Source organism: Aphis gossypii, unplaced genomic scaffold (genome assembly GCF_020184175.1).
Source record: "Aphis gossypii isolate Hap1 unplaced genomic scaffold, ASM2018417v2 Contig00457, whole genome shotgun sequence".
Classification (NCBI taxonomy): domain Eukaryota; kingdom Metazoa; phylum Arthropoda; class Insecta; order Hemiptera; family Aphididae; genus Aphis; species Aphis gossypii.
This window is the reverse complement of record NW_026083114.1, coordinates 58,955-81,660: the sequence shown is the minus strand read 5'-3', so window position 1 is coordinate 81,660 and position 22,706 is coordinate 58,955. Positions and strand designations below refer to the sequence as shown.

Here is a 22,706-nt window from a genome sequence, read left to right as displayed (position 1 = left end):
ATAATTTCAACCAAATTAAAAATATATTTTTTTATAAATAGTATGTTAGGAGAAGAAAAGGGTAACCTAGTCAGTGGCGAATGCTGACTTTTATGTATAGGCATGCTCATTTATCATAATGTATTATAGTTCTATTTAATTTATGAATAATACTTTAATAATTTTAATTGAAACTTGACTAACACTTTTAACTTAAGTCAAAAAAATTGTCATTTCCTCGTACACGTAAATTTTATAAATTACGTTGACGAAGTGCAACAGAATGAGCATGCCCCGTATGATTAATACGCGGCTGCTAGTAGAGGGGTCTCAGAGTAACTGGTTTTTTTTACAGCGATAACAAGGGTCGTATAGTTTGCGCAAACATCTATCGCATGCTCTGTCATTAAATGTTAGAATAAAGATACTTAAGTATAACAGAAATAAATGAATTAATGTAACATATTATATTTCTTTTAAAATACGTAATATATTATTGATTACGTATAAAATATTTTTTGTATTTTGATAAATAACGTTTTTATTTCTAAACATGCGGCGCATGCCGAGCATGCCTAGAGAATTCGCCACTGAACCTAGTTAAAACAAGTTTAAATATACTCCACGATACAGGTGTCATTATAAAAAGCCTTACATTTGATGGTACTGGTCCCAATATATCAATGGCGACATCATTAGGAAGTAAACTACATCCACCTAATATAAACACATATTTTTTACCCAATCACCAAGTCAAAAGCTCTAATATATTGCTCTAACCAAAAAATTCAGGATTTACAAAATTTCGATATAACATCAACATTTTGTCAACAAATGAATAATATATTTGATTTGCTGAATACCAGGCATTTTTTAGATAAAATGAATAAAACAATTTTAAAATCATTTGTTATATCAACTATTGAATTGAATAGGTACTTAGAATATTTGCAAACAAGAGTTTACAAGAAACAGACTAAATCTTTGGAGTTCATTTCCATAATAAACTCTGGAAGAAAAACGGGTTTTAATGGATTAATTGTATGTTTAAAAAATATTGTGGGATTATTTGATAATTTAGTTAAGAATGATCAAATAGATTTTATATTATCATATAAAATCACACAAGATCATATACAAATGTTTTTTTTAGCTATTCGATCTCGTGGTGGATTCTGCAGTAACCCCACGGCCAGTCAATTTGAATCAGCATACAAAAGGTTACTGATTCACACAGAAATTGCTACATCTAGCCAAGCTAACTGTATGCGTCTAGATGAGTCTGAAATATTTACTGTGACTAGCAGTTCACAACGAATTGAATCTAATTTATTAGAATACTTTTATACAGCTGAAATAGATATTGATGAAGAAGATGCGTCAATGCTCTTATATTTAGAGTAATTACAATACACACCGTATTTAATGGATATAACACAATATATTAGTGGCTTTGATGTTAGAAAAATAATATCAATTTTAAAATATCAAGAATGTGCAGAGATCATAAGTAAGTCAAGTACTACACAAACAACATTAATTGATTTGAAAACTAGAGGAGGTTTAATCAAGCGTAATGATGATGTGACAGAGCTTTGCCGTATAGTTGAAAATATATTTAGGATCCAGCAGCATACTTTTCAATCAAATTCTAGTAATATAACCAAAAAAGTTATTCTTAAAGCCTTTTTACAAATTTATATAAACAAGTAATTTTAAAATTATTAAATCATATTTACAATCAAAATCCGATAAATAATTATCCCATTCAAATAATAAAATTAATCTTAAAACTTACTTTACCATTCGTGTATATCATTTGAATAAAACAATCAGCCAACCCAAAGAAAGGATAAGATCACATTTGACAAAACTCGTCCATTTCCGGCATCAGTAAAGTGTAAATTCTAAATTCTTATTTCCGATTGGCTTTCTAATAATTATTTTATTTTGTACATCTTATTCAATTTTTATAAATAACTATTTTATTTTGTAAAACATACTGAATTTTAATTTTATACATCTATATATATTCTTAAATATAAAAAAGCGGGCAAGTGAGTACCGCTCTGCTGTACATTAGGTGCCGTATGGATCATTATTAAATATTATAGGAGTGTTAAATTTGATTCTGAACGAAGATGATTTGTCAGCCTAGGATATAATTTCTAGTGGTTGGTGAAAAAGGTGGTTTGTTTTAATGGCCTGAATACAACAAAATTTAAGTTCTTTTATAATAATTGTAAGCTAAACTTATGAAAACCCTTGTATTAAATTTTCAACTCTTAGCTACTTATACAAAAATTTTTATGAAATATACCTACAAATAATTTGCAAATATTCATGCTTTTGACGAATTTTTGTCAATATTTGAACTTCAAATGCTAATAAAAAAAAATTGTGCCTATGTATTCTTATAATTTTTTAATCACTATAAGAATAACATATGAGGAACTTTGTATTAAATTTTCAAGTATTTTGATAGGGCCAAAAAAATTTTATCGACACTTCAAAAATATTTTTTCAGAAAAATTGAAAATTTCAGTTGTCTATAAATAGCTCAAAAAAAGTCAAAATATTTTGAAATTTAAATCACGTAAAGAAAACGCGAATCTTAATAACTGGTAAAATTTTCAACTATCTACGACTTATACTTTTTGAATAATAACAAATATCAAAAATCGTTTGAGGCTAAACTGTTATTTAACGCGGTTTTTGTAAAAATTTAAATTTCAAACACTCATAAAAATTTTTTGTCTGAATCCGGTAGAGTTTTTTTTACAGATATTTGAAGAAAAATGTATGGAGAACCTTGTACCAAATTTTCAAAACTTAGTTATAAATGAAAAAAATTTTATGATTTTTCAACTTCAAAATTACTTGCAAATTTTCGCGTTTTCGACAGATTTCGTAAAAATTTGAACTAAAAACGCTTATAAAAAAAAAATTGTGACAAACGATTTTTAATTATTTTTAGCCACATTAAAAACAACTCATAAGGAACCTTGTATTAAATTTTCAAAACTTTTTGGTCATCCAAAAATTTTTTATCGACACTTTAAAAAAAATTTCTCAAAAAAATCGAAAATTTCAGTGGTCTATAAATAACTCAAAAAAAGTCAAAATTTTTTGAAAATTTAACTATATACGGATACCACTGACATTAACATTTGGTGAAAATTTCAAGTATTTTCAGTGATTAATTTTTGAATTACAACCATAAAAAAAAATCGATTTGGTCGAAAACTGGTTTTGCGTAAAAATTGCCGTTTTTCCGTCATTTTTTTTTTGTTTTTCTCGATTTTTTTGAAAACTGTTGGAAAATGTTAACTTTTTACCTCTATAATGCACCAAGGATATTCACTTTTACATCGGAAACCACCCCTATTGTTTGAAATTGGAGCATTATTTCGACTAGTTATGCTGTACACAGACACAAAAACAAAAAAAAAAACACACACCATTGTAAAATCAATACATTCATCACTTCGTTCAGAATCTAAAAAAATCATGGAAGAAACAGCAATATTTAATTTATTCTTCCACAATACCCCTTTTTACTAATCAGATATTGTCCTAGTTTTTCTCTTGGTTGGGGGTGAGGAAGGCGCAGTCCAATTTTAACCCTTTCAGACCCACTGGTATTATAATGACCCATATTTTCTATCATTTTTAACCTAAAAACAAATAATGGTAGAATTATAATGTTAGGTTTATTTGATAGCTTATCTCACGAGGAATATGAATAAAAAATAATATTAATAGTTTCAATGATTTATAATATTAATATTTATAGTTTTGTGAAAAAAAAAATAAATATATTTTAATATTTTTTCCCGTATCTCTTAGAATATCCGTCAGGTAACATTGTTAATTTTTGTACTCTATGCTACACGAGCATTAAAAATAGATTTCATGATAACCAAGTGTCGTAGTTAATTCCCCGTCCGCCAAATCGCATTGAATGTGTGGTACATTATAATTACCCATCGGTTATCGCGGCAGTAGCTGTGAGCGACACTTAATTATTATTTATTACACTATTGACTATTATTAGTTTTCAGTAGTGTTGCGCGATCACTTATAAGTTGTTTTTATATTATAGATAGCCGTTTTCGTCAATTTTTTTATTTTTATATTTTACGTATTGTGAACATAAAAAAGGCTCATAATAAATTATCCAGCCAAATTATAATGGATTTATTAGATGGTGACGAATCGGAACTAGATTTTTCTTATGATGAAGATGAATTCCCAAATGATGAACTAGACGAAATTTTACAAGAATTTAATAGTAATTATACTTTTGATACTGAAATAGATAATTGTAATGTTAATAATATTAATGATGTCCCTACAGTTAATAATATTTTGCCTATGATTACATCAAAAAAAAATATTAAATGGATACAACAACCATTTAATACTCCTAATATTGTGTTGGATAATCTTGATATAACTGATCCAGTTATTTTTTTACGTAATCCGATCGATTATTTTATGCACTATTTTAATGACGATTTTTTTTAAACTGTTGCATTCAATACTAATTTGTACACTATTCAACAAAATTTAACCAAATTTAAAGCAACAAATCAACAAGAAATACGAGTGCTAATTGCAATACATTTAATTATAGGTTTTCTTAAATTTCCTAGAGTTAGAATGTATTGGGAAAAAAATTTTAAAGTACCAAGTGTTTTTAATTCGATGTCAAGGGACCGTTTTTTTCAACTCAGACAAAATTTACATATAATAAATAATTTAGACTTTTCTAATAGTAATCATTAGGGAACGGATTTAAATGCAAATTGCATTTTTTTCTGAATGTCCGAAAACATTGCATTTCAAGCACAAAGTTCATTTCATACATCAAGGAATTAAAAAATGTAGCTTTTATTTTGCATTTTTTTTGCGTTTTTAATACTTTATTACATTTTTTGACATTTTTAGTGCATTTTTATGGTTTTTAAGTCATTTTTTCAACATTCATTCTAAAATAATAAAAATACCTAAATATTTATTATGTTACGAAATTACGAAATTATTGTTGACACGTGTAGACACAAAATACATACATCACACAAGTTACAACAGATTATTACCCGCATTAAGGTAAAAATAAGATAAGCTATTTATCTAAATTGTAATTTTGTATTGCACTGTTGAGTTGAGTCGTTACTTCATCGTTTAGTATCGCGTATAGCCTCGCTGTAAAACGTTTTCGAGTGATTTTCGCAGTTGTATTTAGTTTAGTTTTGTTTATTCCACGAAGTTTTTGAAAATGCCTAAGGCCAAACCTTCAAATGTTTCTCGTTTGCGGTCCTACGTTCAACAATATGGGGAAGAAATTTTTTCTACCGATGGAAGCGTTCTATTTTGTAAGATTTGTGAGGTCAGAGTGGCAGCCGAAAAAAAATTTACTGTAACACAACATATGAGTAGAGATAAACATTTACGTGCACTAGAAATTCAAAAAAATAGAAAAAGTGCAGTTGTTCAGACATTATTTAATACCATTCCAAAAAAATAATGAATTTACTACAGATCTTTGTACTGCAATGGTATCTGCTAATATTCCTCTTTTTAAACTGAAAAATTAAAATTTCCGCAATTTCCTTTCAAAGTATACTGGCCAACATATTCCAGACGAATCCACAATTCGAAAGAACTATGTATGCAATACTTACAATCATACAATTAATTCTATTAGAACTTACTTGGAGAATAAAAAATTGTGGGTGAGTATAGATGAGACTACAGACGTAGATGGCCGATATGTCGCCAATGTCATAATCGGCACTTTAGAAATTGGATGTACCGGTAAAACTTTTTTATTTAATTGCGAAGTTTTAGAAAAAGCAAATAATAGTACAATAGCTAAATTATTTGATAAATCTATGAGCTTGTTGTGGCCAGAGGGTATTAAACACGATAATGTACTACTATTTCTCAGTGATGCAGCACCTTATATGGTGAAGGCAGGAAAAAATATTAAAGCGTTTTACTCAAAAATGGAACACGTTACATGTTTGGCACATTCCCTACACAGAGTAGCTGAAGAAATACGTAAACAATTTCCCGAAATTGATGCTTTTATTTCGAACGTAAAAAAGATTTTTTTGAAATGCCCATCTCAAGTATTAAAATTCAAAGAAATGGCGGTAGGGATACCAATGCCCCCTCAACCAATACTAACTAGGTGGGGTACATGGTTATCGGCAGCCATATACTATTGTGAAAATTATCAATTGATTAAATCTGTTGTGATGGGGTTTGATAAAGAAGATGCTGTAGCAATTGAGAATGCACAAAAACTGTTAAATGATAATAATTTGGAACTAAACTTGACATTTATCAAAGCAAATTATGGAAATTTAGCAAAATACATTACTACATTGGAAACATCTGGATTACCCTTGGCTGACGCAATTAATATTATTGCTCAAGTACAAAATGAAATCGGAACAGACAACAGTAGTATCGGAAAATCCATTAAAAAAAAACTAGAAGTTGTGATTGAAAAAAATTCGGGATTCAAAACAATGAAACATATTTCAAATATTTTGGAAGGAAAAGCAACATCTCGAAATAATACAATACCCGAAGAACTAACTGCTGATGACATGGCTCATTTTAAGTTTGCACCTATGACATCAGTTGACGTGGAACGAAGTTTCTCGAAGTACAAAACAACACTGGCCGATAACCGTCGAAGATTTCTATTCGAGAATATTAAGCAGCACCTAATTATACAGTGCTATGAAACAAAAGGTAAAAGTATAACGAATATACCTATCTAAATTGTATACCTATTAATTTTTTAATTTTTTAGGGAAGAAGAATGAAGAAGATGGACAAGAAGATAATTGAGAGTTAATTAATTAAGGTTTTATTGTATTTAAATATTTTTTATCTGATTTTTCATAATTTACATATATATTTCATAATTTTTTTTAAGTTTTTAAGGGCATTTTTTTAAGGCATTAAATCGGATTTTTTTAAGGCATTTTTCTTGTTTTTTAGAGCATTTAAATCCGTTCCCTAGTAATCATGATAAATTTGTTAAAATTCGTCCACTGTACGATCTAATAAAAAAAAAAATGTAATGAATTACCAAAAGAAAGAAATCTCTATATAGACGAACAAATGGTACCTTTTAAAGGTAAATTATCAGTTAAGCAATATATGCGGGGTAAGCTATGCCCATGGGGAGTTAAAATATTTGTTTTAGCTTCAGAAAATGGAATGATTTATGATTTTATACTGTACCAAGGAAGTTCTACCGAATTAAGTCAAGATAATTTACATTTATTTGGTCTTGGAGCATCAATTGTCTTGCATCTCGTGCATACTGTAAAAAAAAAATACGCATTTTTTATTTTTCGACAATTTTTTCTCCACATACAATTTATTTGAGCAGCTTTAGAATCTTGGTATTTATGCGGCTGGAACAGTAAGACCAAATTGTTTCACTAAACCTCCTTTATTACTTGATAAACAAATGGCAAAACTGGGTAGAGGGACCACGTTTGAAATAAGATCTGACGTTAAGAATTTATTTAGTATAGGCTTAGTAAAATGGTATGACAATAAGGCCGTGACCTTAGGTTCAAATTTCATTACATCAGAAACAATGGATACAGTACAAAGATATGATAAAAAAAAAGAATATATCACTGTAGAAAGACCGGAGATCGTAAAATTGTACAACTCAAGTATGGGTGGACGGTGGAGTAGACAAAAGCGATCAGTTAATAAGTTCTTATAGAACTTTTATTAAATCTAAAAAATGGACTTTACGCCTTATCACTCACGCTTTTGATTTAGTAGCTAGCAATTCGTGGCTTCAATACAAAAAGGAGGCTATCGAATTATCTGTATCAAAAAAAAAAAATATTAGATTTGTTACACTTTCGTCTACAGTTGGCAGATGAATTAATACGTTCTACGCGAAAAATAGCGACAGCAAAGAAAAATAAGGTGGGACGACCAACAAGATTAACTTATAGTTCACCAAATTTTGATACTGCAAGTACGAGTTTTAGTCATCTTCCTTCACCTTCTCCTATATCGTCATCATCATCATACTCTTTAAGCCAAACAAAAAGTCGCATTGATAGTCCAATCGCTTCAGATGCTGTTAGGTATGACCGAATAAACCATATGCCATAAATGGATAGCTTGAAAAATGCAACGAAGTGCAAAAATCCAACGTGCTCAAGAAACAACAGAACACATTTTTTGCAAGAAATGTAATGTCTACCTATGCTTAACGAAAGACAGAAATTGTTTAGAAGAATATCATACTTAAGTCTAAACAAAAGTTATCAAAGAAAACAAATTTATTTTATAATGCTACAAAGGTTGATTTATTTTATTTTATGCTACAAAGGTTGTTTACTTTATTTTATAATTAAAAATTCTAAATATTTATTTTACAGGTGTTATTAGTTTTAATAAGTTGTTAATTTTTTTTTTTTTTTAAGTTGTAATTACATTGTTTGATAATTTAATAAAACAAATTTAAAAATAAATAAAAAGTATTCTTTTGTGTCCTGTGGGTCTTTATAATGACTCACTTCAGATCTTAGAAAATTTAAGTGCAAAAATTTTGAAAATTGGCAAAATGATTTCTTTTGGGATCCTAAATTGAAATATTGCAAAAAAAAAAAAATTATCGGCCAAAATAATTATGGGTTTGAAAGGGTTAATAGGTCTATGGCAAATATCATGCCGAAAATATCTTGTATATATTCCGCACATATAATTTTTTTGATATCAAAATCTTGATGTAGTGAAGTTATCTTAAAAATATAGAAAAACACATATTAATTTTGAATTATCGTCAAAACATTGTATGTATATTAACTAACAGATATACAAAAATGTATTTAGTCTGAATATCAAATACCTATATATATCAATGTATTATTTTTACTATATGGGAATTAAATAGTGTATCTACATTCTATAGTAGTATGTATGTTTATAATATTTAAAATAATGTATTGGTCATATTATTATGTAATATTTATGAAACAGACCACATAAAACGGTTATTGTTGACAAATACACAATAAATAGACAATTAATAAGAATTACTAAGCTTCATTATACACGAATTATTTAGTAAAACGGAACTAAACGCAAAATTAGACGCAGTACAGAAATGGCTTAAGTGCTCGAGATCCGTTATCAGTTTGCAACTCAATTTATAAACGATAGGTTTAGGTGTTAGGTTCCCATACTAGGATAAGCAAGTTCTAATCCCGTTCTGGCGGTTTCACCGTTGATTCGACGGCGGCGCTTTGATTAGCACGGCCGCTCGATTATTTTTAATTTTTTGCATTTTTTTCCGAATTTTTTTTTACCTAATTTTTTCCATTTTTTTATCCATTTGATTAATTTGTTTAGTATAATGTTAGATATACATGTGGAATATATTTGTTTAGTTATGATGTATGTTTTTTATTTATTTTGTTAATTATAACAATTTGTATTAAGCATTAAATATTTCTGGATACACCACGTTAAGTGTCTCGCCTTCTGGGGCCATCACAAATAGATTTTGTTTGCATGTGACACGTGATAGAGCTACGTACAATTGACCATGGGAAAAACATTGGACGGTTAAGTCTAAACCTGCAACGTTTAATGTTTGACCTTGTGCCTTATCAATAGTCATTGCAAAGCTCAATTTCACAGGAAATTGGAGCCGTTTGAACTGGAATGGCAAATTGGTTGGTATCATTGGTATTCTAGGAATCAAGACCATTTCCCCAGCTCCACAGCCAGTAAGGATTATACACTCAAGCAGACAGTTTTTTAAAGACTTTATTTGTAATCTTGTACCGTTGCATAATTTTGGTGGACTTAAGTTACGAAGTAAAATTATAGGAGAACCTACTTTTATAATTAATTTGTGTGGTGGGGTCCCTGAAGGAGATAAAGAATTTAAAAATTCAGTTGGATAATGTATCGCCTCCTCTGCATCTAAAACAGTGTCAATGAAATAGTAAACTTTTGTTGGTGCATTGAATTTTAACAGTATCATGTCATTTATATTATTGAATTGATCGTTAGTTGGTGACAATATTGCTCTTTCTTGAAACCAACTTGACGTTTTAGTCGAAATATTAGATAAATCTGGGTAAACATTTTCAATTAGGTCCAGCAAATTAGACATCAAAAAACAAAGCTCAGACAGATCAATTTTACCATTTCTAGTCAGTGACTGACCATTACCAACATGGAGTAAAGCATCAGCAAAAGTTTTATTTCCTTGGTCAGATGATAATATTCTCATATTAGTTTTCAGTTTCAATTTAGTTATGTCTGGCCAAATGTAAGATTTCTTTAATGATGCATTGACTTCATCAGCTCTCGTTCCTCTTACTACAACTGGCAAGATTTGACGAAAATCTCCAGAAAATAAGACTGTACAGCCACCCATTAATGTATTTTTATTACGTAAGTCCTGCAAGGTTCTATCCAATGCCTCAACCGAACTTTTGTGGGACATAGATGCTTCGTCCCAAACAATGAACACACAATCCCGCATCAATTAAGCAGTGTTGCTTTGTTTGGATATATTACAGACACTTTATGTGCCATCGTAGGAAATTTTTAGCGGGATCTTGAAAGTGGAATGCGGAGTTCGACCACCTTCTAAAAGCGTAGCTGCAATTCCAGATGAAGCCACAGCAAGAGCGATTTTTCTGTCTGTTCTTATTTTGGCGAGCAATAAATTAATTAAAAATGTTTTTCCTGTACCTCCAGGGGCATCAAGGAAAAATGTTTTGCCTTCATAATTATTAATAGATGTCATTACTGCGTCATAAACCGTTTTCTGATCAGAGTTTAAACGTCTCTCATTTTGAACGACCTGTAATAGACGGAAACTATCGTAGGACGTCTCTCGCAAGTATTCAGTATTAGTATTCAGATCTATCTTGTTCGATAGAATTAATCCAAAATCAGTGATATTTTTGCCAGATACTGATTGCACCACTTTATTCAACTCAAGTAAAGCTTCATTAAAAATATTTTCATCGTAATTTATATCATCTGATGGACATTCTTGTTGTTTTCGAAACAATACGTCTTCAGCCATACTTGCACGATGATTCTGTTACTTGGCAAAATACTATCAAAATGGCAAATAAATATCTTATAGACGGTGAAGTACAACATACAGTAGCTTCAGATAATGTGTTTTCCCATTGGAAATCATCTTCTAACAAACCCATTGCTTTGCATGCTTCTTGAAATGTATCGTACGTCACTCCTTGCACAGTTCGTAGACTTGCAAAAGAAATTGGACCTTTGATCACGTGGAGCAAAATTCTTAAGTAAAAACATTCACTGTTATTCGGATGAACTACATACACTCTGCCAAGGGTATCAGTTTTTTTTTTATCCCAGGATGATTTTCGACGGGGGTTCCTCGTTGTCGTCGTTGGAAACTTTTGATAGATTGGTTCCAAGTATAAAAATTTGGAACCTTGTCATATGTTACGGTTTTAGCAAATTCGTCTTTAGCACATAATTTGAAAAAAGCAGTCAATGTAGTATCACGTGGATTGTTCACTATGTCATTGACATTATGTTGTGTAAAAAAAACCCTTTGTCCATTCTCTAAGTGAACTGCCAAGTGAATAATAGCAGGCGCTCGTTCGTGTATATCAAAAGATAAAATACGCCAAACCGCTTCAGAACTACATATGGAAATAACTCCATATAACTGATATAAGTAAAAAGCGGAAAAACAATGCAACCAAGGACGAGGTTCTACATGCGGTCGTAACGGCCCTCGTGGATAAACACGGTGCTGACGATCATTCAATAGTAGGTGCTGTCTCCTCCATATCGGTCACCTCCATGTGGGCGTTGAGGAGCGGGCAGCAAGTAGCAGTGGTTAAGGTACCCCGCGGACTTAAGCTAACCGAAGTAACCCACGTGAGAGTGGGATGGACGAGTTGCAGGCTCTATGCGCCATAAACACCATAATATTATTTCATATTTATATGCTATTTATAGGCAAACTAATTTTATTTTATTTTAATTTATTGTGACGAATTTATGATTTCCAACTTTAATTTAATGTTTATTACATATGTATATTTTAAATGAACAAAGTTCATGTACTAAGTTAGACCTTAAAGGGTGCAAAAGAAAATATTTTATTTTATTAAATATTCATCCAAGTTTACAACAATAATAAATGTGGAGATATCAAGTTACAAGATTATAAAAACAAATTAAGTTATGGCAGTATTATGTACCTACTCAGGAGATTTTTTAAGGCCATAAGAATTGGATTCTGAGTTGAGAGTGAAATTCATCTTAGGTGGTGTGCATAAATAAGACATTGCATATAATTTCTAATGATAAATATAATTGTATTGAAATTAATATAGTCAGTTACTTTTTGATTTCAAATTATAACAACTTAAGCAGAAGGAATTACATAAAATGGAATCTCCATAATTTATTTCACTTTGACAAGTAGGGCATACCCAGACATTAATTTGTTTTTTTAATTCAATTATGTCTTTGAGTAAATCCCAAGCACCAGTACTACACAATGGTTTAATTAAATTAATATTAACTTCTGGTTGAACTATTCCCATATGAATGAGTTCCACATGAGTTTTTATGTCTTTTCTTTGTATAATATAATTTTGTTTTCTGACATTTTGGGCAATTGAATTATTTGTTAACCACTGAATAATCATATTTTGTTGCTCTAGATAGTGTTTGAGTCTAAAAGCAACTTTCATCAAAAATAGATCTATTAACATCAGCATAATTCTCATTCATTAATACTTCAGCATCAGCAGTAATAAAATAGTTATGATCATGTTGAGTGGTGTTGACATTTTGTTTAGTATAACTTGTGTCCATAAAATCAACTAAAAAACATATAATATCTATATTATTATATAAAAATTTCGTGTAACGATGTATGTTCGCGATAAACTCCGAAACTACTGAACGGATTTTGATAAAATTTGGTAACCATTTATAATATGGTCCAACTTAAAATATAGAATAGTTTTTTTTCAATATTTATTATTAATAATATGTGCTCAAACAGGAATATTGAGATTTACGATAGAAATTTTTGTTTATAAATGGTTGCTATGGGGGTTATACGATTTGAGAATAATATTTATTTAATTGTGGTTGCTATGGTAATATATAAAATTAATATAATGAATTACGGATTTTGATAAAATTTGGTAACCATTTAATAATATGGTACAACTTAAAAGATAGAATAGTTTTTTTTTCAATATTTATTATTAATAATATGTGGCGAGCGCCGATAATATTCTGGAACTGATGATTCGTTGTCACTGTAAATTTCAAATTCACAGCAATAGACTAACATAACAAGTTATACTAAGTTTTATTGTTTTGCCAACAGGCAACAATACAAAAACCACGAGATGGCACATTATTGTATTTTACCCAATGTAGTAAAAAAAAAAATGACATAACTTTGAAACTTAAGTGTTAGAAATTATAAACTTCTTATACACATCTCGCGGGGTCCGCAATCCACCACGTGTGGATTGCCTACATGATAATATACTGCTCTCATAATCATAAGAGAGTCTCACGGCAACGTTAAGCAGAATGACTATAATCATGAAGATTAGAGATAAGGAGACCAAACTCCTATGAGCCGCCCGTTTATAAAGTGGCCCGACAAAAGTCGCACGGTTATTCTGCCACCAGGAGCGCGTCGTTCGATTAGAGGGCTATGTTTTACCACATATTATATGTATTTTACTATAAATGTACGTTATTTTTGTATTTGAATGAAATATAAATTATCATTTATTACTTATTACCTGCTTATATTTAAGTATACTTAAATATACAAGTAAGTTCAAAAGGTGTTTCCTGTAAAAAAAGTTTAAAATTCAAAATATTATATATAATATATAAATAATAATAATATAAACAATTGATTTTGTTGTTTGACTTTGACATCTAAAGCATAATCAGTATTACACCCTGGTACAAAACAGCACTTAACCATTTTCAATGTTTAGGTAAAAAAAATAAAAAATACAAATTACTCTGGTTTTATGTATAATTATTGTATTTAAATAATCAAACAAATACAAAATAATAATACAAATTATTTGAAACCTTATCATTGTATACATTGTCTATTTAAAAATTTAATATTTTGATGAATTCAATAATAAATAATCATATGGAAATCATCTATGTCCATATGTTTAATAGCTAATTATAATAATATATTTGTTTTTTATTATTGAAACAATTTTAACCAATATCCCCCTATTTCTGTAAATATGTTTTAGATCTGATCTAAATCATAATGTACCTAATAAATTATTTGCAAGGAATAATAAATCATGATTAATTCGAAAAACATACATAATTCCTATTATATATAGTATAAATAGTATAATAATACTACATGTCTACATGCTATAGTTGTAAAATGTAGCCCTCTAATCGAACCTACATTTTACAATAGCTATTAAATTAATTTTTTCAATAGCTATTAAACACATGGACATAGATGATTTCCATATGATTATTTATTATTGAATTCATCAAAATATTAAATTTTTAAATAGACAATGATATAGTTTCAAATAATTTGTATTATTATTTTGTATTTGTTTGATTATTTAAATACAATAATTATACATAAAACCAGAGTAATTTGTATTTTTTATTTTTTACCTAAACATTAAAAATGGTTAAGTGCTGTTTTGTACCAGGGTGTAATACTGGTTATGCTTTAGATGTCAAACAACAACAATCAATTATTTATATTATTATTATTTATATATTATATTTTTATATATAATATTTTGAATTTTAAACTTTTTTTACAGGAAACATCTTTTGAACTTTAGTTGTATATTTAAGTATACTTAAATATAAGCAGGTAATAAGTAATGAATGATAATTTATATTTCATTCAAATACAAAAATAACGTACATTTATAGTAAAATACATATAATATGTGGTAAAACATAGCCCTCTAATCGAACGACGCGCTCCTGGTGGCAGAATAACCGTGCGACTTTTGTCGGGCCATAATTTGTATACAGAGTTTGGTCTCCTTATCTCTAATCTTCATGACTATAATATTGTGGCGACCCACAAACGTTACCACGGTATCAACGCGCCGATCGTCGTCGGTTGCGCACCCCTCTCTATCGGGCAATATCCGTAGCGCGCATCGAGAGCAGTGCTGCCTTCATGTTTTCACCAATCGAGTATCGACGTACTTGTCTTTTTATTCGGTCGGACGTCGTCTCATATACACCGTCTCTTACGCACTCAACGCCCCACTCATTTTGTACGCGCTATATTTAAAAAACCACGTTTTCTTTTTGTTATATACCTTGTTCGAACGCAAAACATTTGTTTTAATTATTAATACTAATAAATTTTTACCAGTAATACATTTGGCTTATTTATATTTTTTTTTATTGTAAGTAACCAAAACCTTCCCAAACTGACAACCGGTCGTTACCGACCTCCGAATCTTGCCAAAATATTATGACTTGAGTAACTCACTGACTGATAAACGTAGAGCCTGAATAATGATAGATCGATGCTTACAATTTACACGGTACATTCGTAAAATCGTATCACAAATTTAGTGTGTAATAAGAAAGCATTTTACAAAATTCGCATATTAATGTGGTGCTTTCACAAAATTTTTGAGAATCAAAACAGTCAATAAAAATGTCTAAGTTTTGAACACCGTTAAACCGAATAGTAAATAACAAATTAATCAAAATTCGAATCATATTATATAGAATTTGCATTTTTAACGGGCAACGAAGTGCACGGGGTCAGCTATAAATTATATATTTATATTTTGTATTAAATGTTACCATGTATTTGGCGGATAATTATGTTAAAGAATATATAAAGAAAAATGATAATTAAATAACTCCCAAAATGCAGTATAATGTTTTTAGTTAATTAACTAGTTAAGTTTTGTTTACCACTTAAATTATTATTTAACATGTTATCATTGCACACATTGGCATCATTATCATCATTAACATTGTCTATGTCCATTGGTTCTTCTGTTTGTTCATTATTGCCTATAAGTATACATAAGAAAACATATAATATTAGAAAAATTGGACATACATTTTATTAAATTAGAAGCACATGCCACTATTATATAAGTTTATACCATCAATAACTGTAATTGAAATCTCTTTTCCATCACTCCAACTACTTAACAGTAAATCAAATTGTTCAAGTTTTCTATCAAAATGGACATTGGATGTATATGAAATAAGCTCGGCTATTTTAGTAGTACAAATAGATGCCTTTCGAAATTTCTCGTGACTACTTTTCGGTTTTTTTGATTTAATCTGCTCTATACGAGGTTCAAAATTTATTTCCACATCATTTTGTTGATTACATTCAGATTTATCTATGGCTGTTTTTAAAGCTCTTTGTGATCTGTAGTAAAATTCTCTTGACCATCGTTTATCACATAGGGTTGAATCATACAATGGAAAACTTGATTTTCGTCGATATTCAAATATATGACAACATGGTAATCTCATTGCCATAAAAAATTGACAGTTACATGATTTTTCTGTAGTATTTTGATTAAAGGATACTTTACTTTGAAATTGTTTTTTAAGAAATTCAAATGCATAAAGTGTTAAAAGATTAAAATATTTGACTAATTCTGGATTTTGTATACTAATAGTTGGCTGTTTTTGAACCATTTTCAGTGCATTTTTATCCCTTTCTAATCTTAAGCATTTAATAACAACAAATAATTTATCCACAAATGTTTCCAAATTTGAAAAAATAGGAATTACACTTTTTAATTTACCATTAAAATTTTCTATTCTATTGTTTGTTAAATTCATAAAGTTTCCATTATTGCTAGTTAAACCTGTCACCCATTCATTCCTTAAACCATGCCAATTATTATTAAAATACTCCAAAACTGAATTAGAAGCAACTTCTTGGAGATGTTTATGTAAACAGGAATATTCTTCTTCATTTTTTGAATAGCATAATTTTTCAAAAATACTTTTGACTTGATCTCGTACTTTGGGTGTTATTCCACGTTTTTCACAAGTCAATTCTCTATTGAAGGTTCTTAAACTATGAAATAAACATATTTCTAAAGAAGCATTTGGGAATACTTCTCGTATAATTGATCGTTCTTTCATGTCTTTATCGCTGACAAACAAACGAATTAAAGTGCTGGCAGAGTTTAAGCGTTTGAAGGTTTGAACCGTCTTCTAATAATAATACATATACTGGAATTTTCCAGTCTATTAATTTATAAGTAGTATCAACAAATATCGCCTAAAAATAATTTTAAAATATTAAAAAAATTATTTTTACTTTATAGTTTGTACCTACTATTAAACATTTTTTAGATTTGTAATTTCAAATAATATTAAAATGTTTACTATTTAGGCCGCCTTAAGGTTAAATTTGTTTTAAACTTGTTGGCTTACATAATTGATAATTTATATAAAAAAAATTATTTATAGTATTTTTACCTCGGGGTATGCTTGAAATGACTCTTGCATAATTTTGTCCTGAATAAATATTCCAACTAAACTATTATCATCAGACACAGACAATTCCACTGAACAACAATATTTTTTTTAATTATTTCTTCAATGTCACAATTTGATTGTTGTTTTCCTTTTAATAAAAACAAATGTTAAGATAAGTAATAGAATTTGTGGTATAAAAAAAGTTGTCATATGGTTCTATCTCATATTTAATATTATTAATATAAAAATTAATGACTTATAAGTTATAATATACTCCCCTAAAAAAAAAAATCAGGCTTGAAAGAATAATAGTAAATAGTTCAAATATTTTGTTGCTGAGTGGCTAAAAGATGTTTGAAATAAATTAAAAATAATAGGTATGTGTAATAACTAATAATTTATTAAAATTAATTGAGTTCAAGATATTCTGGTGCAGTAATGCCCATCTATAAGTTTAATGTTTTTTTACCAACTTTATTTCTACCTAAGAACTGTCATGACTGCTAATAGGTAGGTACTTCATAACTTTATAATAAACTAATGAGCCTTAATTAATCATGACTGTTTATCAAGGATTATAATCTAACCTAAATATTTTGTTGTTTACATTTGCATCGTTTCGTAGTGCACTTAGTTTTTCAAGAACAAAAAATAAACCCTTGTCCTCCAGTTAATGAATTTTGAGTACTAGCAGTCCTCAGTGGTATTTCGATATTCGGTACATCATTGCTACTAATAAATTTTTCCTTGCATTGAAATATTTGGTTTCTGGCATAAAGTGATGACAAATTTCCATTTTTGGTTCCTATTTTATAGAATCCATCATCAGTAACTAGGGATGGGAAAAATGAATCTTTTAAATGAATTGAATCATTTGATTCGACTCACTAAAATGAATCGTTTTTATGATTCGTTCATTTCGTTCAGTGACTCGCATTTGATTCACTAATTCAACCGAATTTAAATTCAATCACTGAATCACTAATTCGAAATAGGCGATTCTCAAAATTAGATCGATCTTTTGAATTGATATACATCGAAATAACGATTTTTTTTAATCACTAGATGCCGCGTGACCTTCTAACTCTCCCATGTGACGCTCCGATTTCATACGATTAATATATAAAGGTTTTCTATAATCATTAATGTCAGTGCGAGTACTCCCTTCCTAGTCCCTCTTGATTTCGGACCGAGTATACCCTGGAAAGTGTTGTAGGCCTCTCCATGTAGTAGTGCCTACATCAAACCCAACGGAACTTACCACTTCAATGGACAGTGTCTAATTGGTCACAGGGGGGGGGATGATGATACGCCTTAATTTTTAAAGTATTTTTAGTACGTAAATAAAAATACATACATTTTATGCAATAATTATGAATTATGTAAAAAAAAAGAAAGAAAGAAAGAAAATGAGTAATTTAAGCTTAGTGAATACAGTTTAACATATATTATATTATTATAACGTATATTTTTACCTTTTAATATATAACAAAAATATTTAAACAAAATTAAGAAATGAATACATAATCATTTGAAATCCAATTTGAATTTCAAAGAATCACAAACTAAAATTGAATTAATGATTCATTTATTATTTTTGATATAAAATAATGAATTATATACTTACACTTTTTTAAACTATTTCTATATATTATTATAATATAATATATTAATTATTACACACATGTAATAGGTATTAAAAATACATAGGCATAATAACAAAAGCACTTTTAATTTGCTTTTTTATACTGAGTGATGCTGTGTTTGATTAGGTAATTGGAATTTTTACCCTAAATTATTTGTGCATATTGCACAGATAAGTAGCTTTGGTCCACCTAGTAATCTGTAATGTTAAATATTTATTTTCAACTGACTAGATACTAGGTAGTACTTTTTTATAATTTGGGTTCAAACACAGTTTTGAATTCAAGACTCAATTAACATTTAGTATTACCAAATCAATGAGAAACACCTAAGATAAGACTTTATTATGAACAAGCTTGGGTCTTTGTTCCTATATTTATTCAGTATTAAGTTATTACATTTTAATTCTAATTCTGTAAACCAAATATTTGATATTTTGATGGTCATACTTCTTTCATTTTCTATAAATACTAAATAGGGACATATAAAGACACGTTTGAACCAATATGTGACATGAAAAATCTGAATAATACTTGTAGACTGATCAACTATATTAAAGACAATAAAAACCATCAAAATTTGTCATTTGTTATCGTAAGAGCAAAGTGCTTAAAGAGTAAAGAGAGTTTGCTTTTAATTTTTATTTTTATTTATATGATTATTTTATGAGTCTTGGTCTTAGTACATAAAGTAAAAATATTTTAATATTATTCAAGTTAAAATGTTTTTGAACCGTAAACGAAGCACAATATGGAATCATTTTACTATAAAATCCGGTACTATAGCTAAATGCTCTTATTGTGGCCACGAACTTAGTTACAGTGGTGGTTCTACGAGTAATATTTTAAGACACCTTAAAACCAAACATATAACAGTGCCACTAACAAAACCATTAAGGAATCAGAACAACCTTTCATCTGAAAATGAAGAATATATTGATGATCCATCCAGCATTCCATCTGTAGCCACTACCAGCACATCTGTAAATACAGCTTCTTCTACAGTTCTACCTGAAACAGTATGTCTTTCAATATCAAATCAAAGTAGGCAAAGTACCATTACACAATTCGTTAGTAAACCTATTTCGCTCTCAAAATCAAGGCTATTGACTTACAAATCTCAAATTTATCATAAAACATTTCCATCCCTTTTCATTAGTAGTTGAAGAAACAGAATTTCGGAATTTAATAAAAATGCTTGCACCTAATTATATTATACCGTCTAGAAAAACAATATCAAATAGTCTATTATTACAAATGTATGAGAGTGTATTAGAAAAAGTTAAAATTGACTTACAAAGTGTGAAGGCTCTATCGTTGACAACAGATGGCTGGACATCCATCAATAATCAACATTATATTGCATTAACTGTCCATTTCATAAATTCGGAGACTAAATTGTGTTCTCGATTGATTGGTTGCATAAATTACAATGAAAAATGTACATCTCAAGAACTTTCTGATTTTTTAATGGCTAATGTGAAAAAATGGAATATTGAAAATAAAATATCAGCTGTAGTAACTGACAATGCTCCTAACATTGTTGGTGCTATTAAGTTAAATAATTGGAGACATATTTCATGTTTTGCTCACGTCCTGAATATTGGTATTCAACACGGATTGGAAAAATTAAAACCTATTATTACTAAGATAAAAAGTATAGTTGAATTTTTTAAACAAAGTTTTGGGGCGTGTCATAAGTTACAAAATATTCAAAAACAAAACGGATTTGAAAATCTTAAACTTATACAGGAATGCAAAACGCGATGGAATTCTGCATATTTAATGATGGAAAGGATTATTAAATTAAAAGAGCCTGTATTGTCGACATTAGCAATTACTAACAATAGTTTAAATTGCATTAGTGATGATGAATGGGAAGTAGTGTCTTCTGCTTGTAAATTACTTAAAGTTTTTGATGAACTTACAACAGAAATGAGTGCTGAGAATGTGATTACAATTTCAAAACAGAATTTATTTTATATATTTTTAATAGAACAATTAGATACTTTTATTAATGATAAAATATACCTACTAATGTAAATGCAATGGCTTTGGAAATAAAATCAACTTTAAATAAGTATTCAAAAATTTAGAAAGCAATGATATTCAATCACAGGCTATTTTTCTAGACCCTAGATTTAAGAAATATGGATTTGCTAACATTGATAAATTTGAAGCATGTAAAATCACTATGGGAAGAAAATTATCAAATTTAGATATAAATAATTCAAATGTGACTGAAAGCGTTACTTCAGCTACTTCCATTCCACAAGTGCCTTCATCAAGTATTTGGACAAAATTTGATGAACAAGTCAGTTCAGTTCTTGGTGAAAATAATTCAACAGTAGGAAGTAATATTGAAATAGACAAGTACCTGAGTGAGAATCTTCTGAATCGCCAGGAAGATCCTTTAAAGTGGTGGTCTGACAGACAAAAATTATACCCAAGATTGTATGAGATGGTACTAAGAAGACTATGTGTACCAGCGACATCAGTTTCAAGTGAAAGAGTTTTTTCTAAAGCTGGGCTTGTTCTGAATGCAAAGAGAACCAGACTTACTACAGACAAAGTAGAAAAAATTTTATTTATTCAATCTAACATTTAAATTAAGTATTAATTTTTAATTAAGTAACATTTAAGTTAAGTTTAATACTTCTATTATACCTAATATAAATTTTAACTCACTATTATAACTATTTAAAATATTAAAAAAAGGTTTTGAAAGTGTATCTACTACTTTTTTATTTAAAGTATATTTGTTTTGGTATACTTCAACATGGTTTCTAATTTGTGAATCAATTAAAATATGTGTACGGTTAAATAAGTTATATTTATTACTACGTAATATGAAAGTAATAAAATTATGTCATTGTGTTTGAAAATATAAAATATTATGTAGATTTATAGATTAATTAACAACATTAAAACTTATTTTATTCAATAATGACAATTTTACAAATTATTAATATTGATAAGATATCACGGCTGTATTTGTGTAGATTACTTTAATTTATGTATATTTATATTTACTCATGATAAAAACGTTACGAGTGATGATAATATTGTCGCAATGAATATCTACTCTGGAGTCTAGAGAGTCGATAATACTACTTGGTCGACAGTAAGGTAGTCACAATAATACAGGTTAGTAGAGAATCATTTGATTCATTTGTCTTTAGATAATACACTGTATATTATCTAAGCATTTGTCAAAGATTCAAAACCTGTCGTATAATTAATGATTAGTGAATCGTATGAAGTTCGAAACGTATCGGCCAGAGTCGTTCGAACGATATTGAACGAATTGTTCCCACTTACAAGTATAATATAATTGATGATTCGTTGTTGAGTCGGTCAAGATTTACATGAAGTTACGAACTAAATTAATTTCGGGAACGAATCGTTCTAACTATCTGAATCTGAATCAATTCGTTCACTGAGTTGATTCGTTCATTTTGAACGAATCGTTCGCGAACGACCCATCCCTATCAGTAACACTTAATATAACACCTAACA

The 22,706-nt window shown here is 29.0% G+C and overlaps 1 protein-coding gene and 2 pseudogenes across 1 annotated transcript; 1 reads left to right on the top strand and 2 right to left on the bottom strand.

Moving 5' to 3' along the window:
* The first annotated feature begins 4,173 nt into the window (after positions 1-4,173).
* On the top strand, positions 4,174-8,154 carry LOC126554250 (piggyBac transposable element-derived protein 3-like; annotated as a pseudogene).
* A 1,327-nt stretch (positions 8,155-9,481) lies between these two features.
* LOC126554249 (uncharacterized) lies at positions 9,482-10,504 on the bottom strand. The gene has a single exon (XM_050209340.1). It carries the CDS (start codon positions 10,502-10,504, stop codon positions 9,482-9,484), a length of 1,023 nt encoding a protein of 340 aa, XP_050065297.1.
* Positions 10,505-12,747: 2,243 nt separating this feature from the next.
* LOC126554248 (uncharacterized) lies at positions 12,748-17,649 on the bottom strand (annotated as a pseudogene).
* Positions 17,650-22,706: the final 5,057 nt, after the last annotated feature.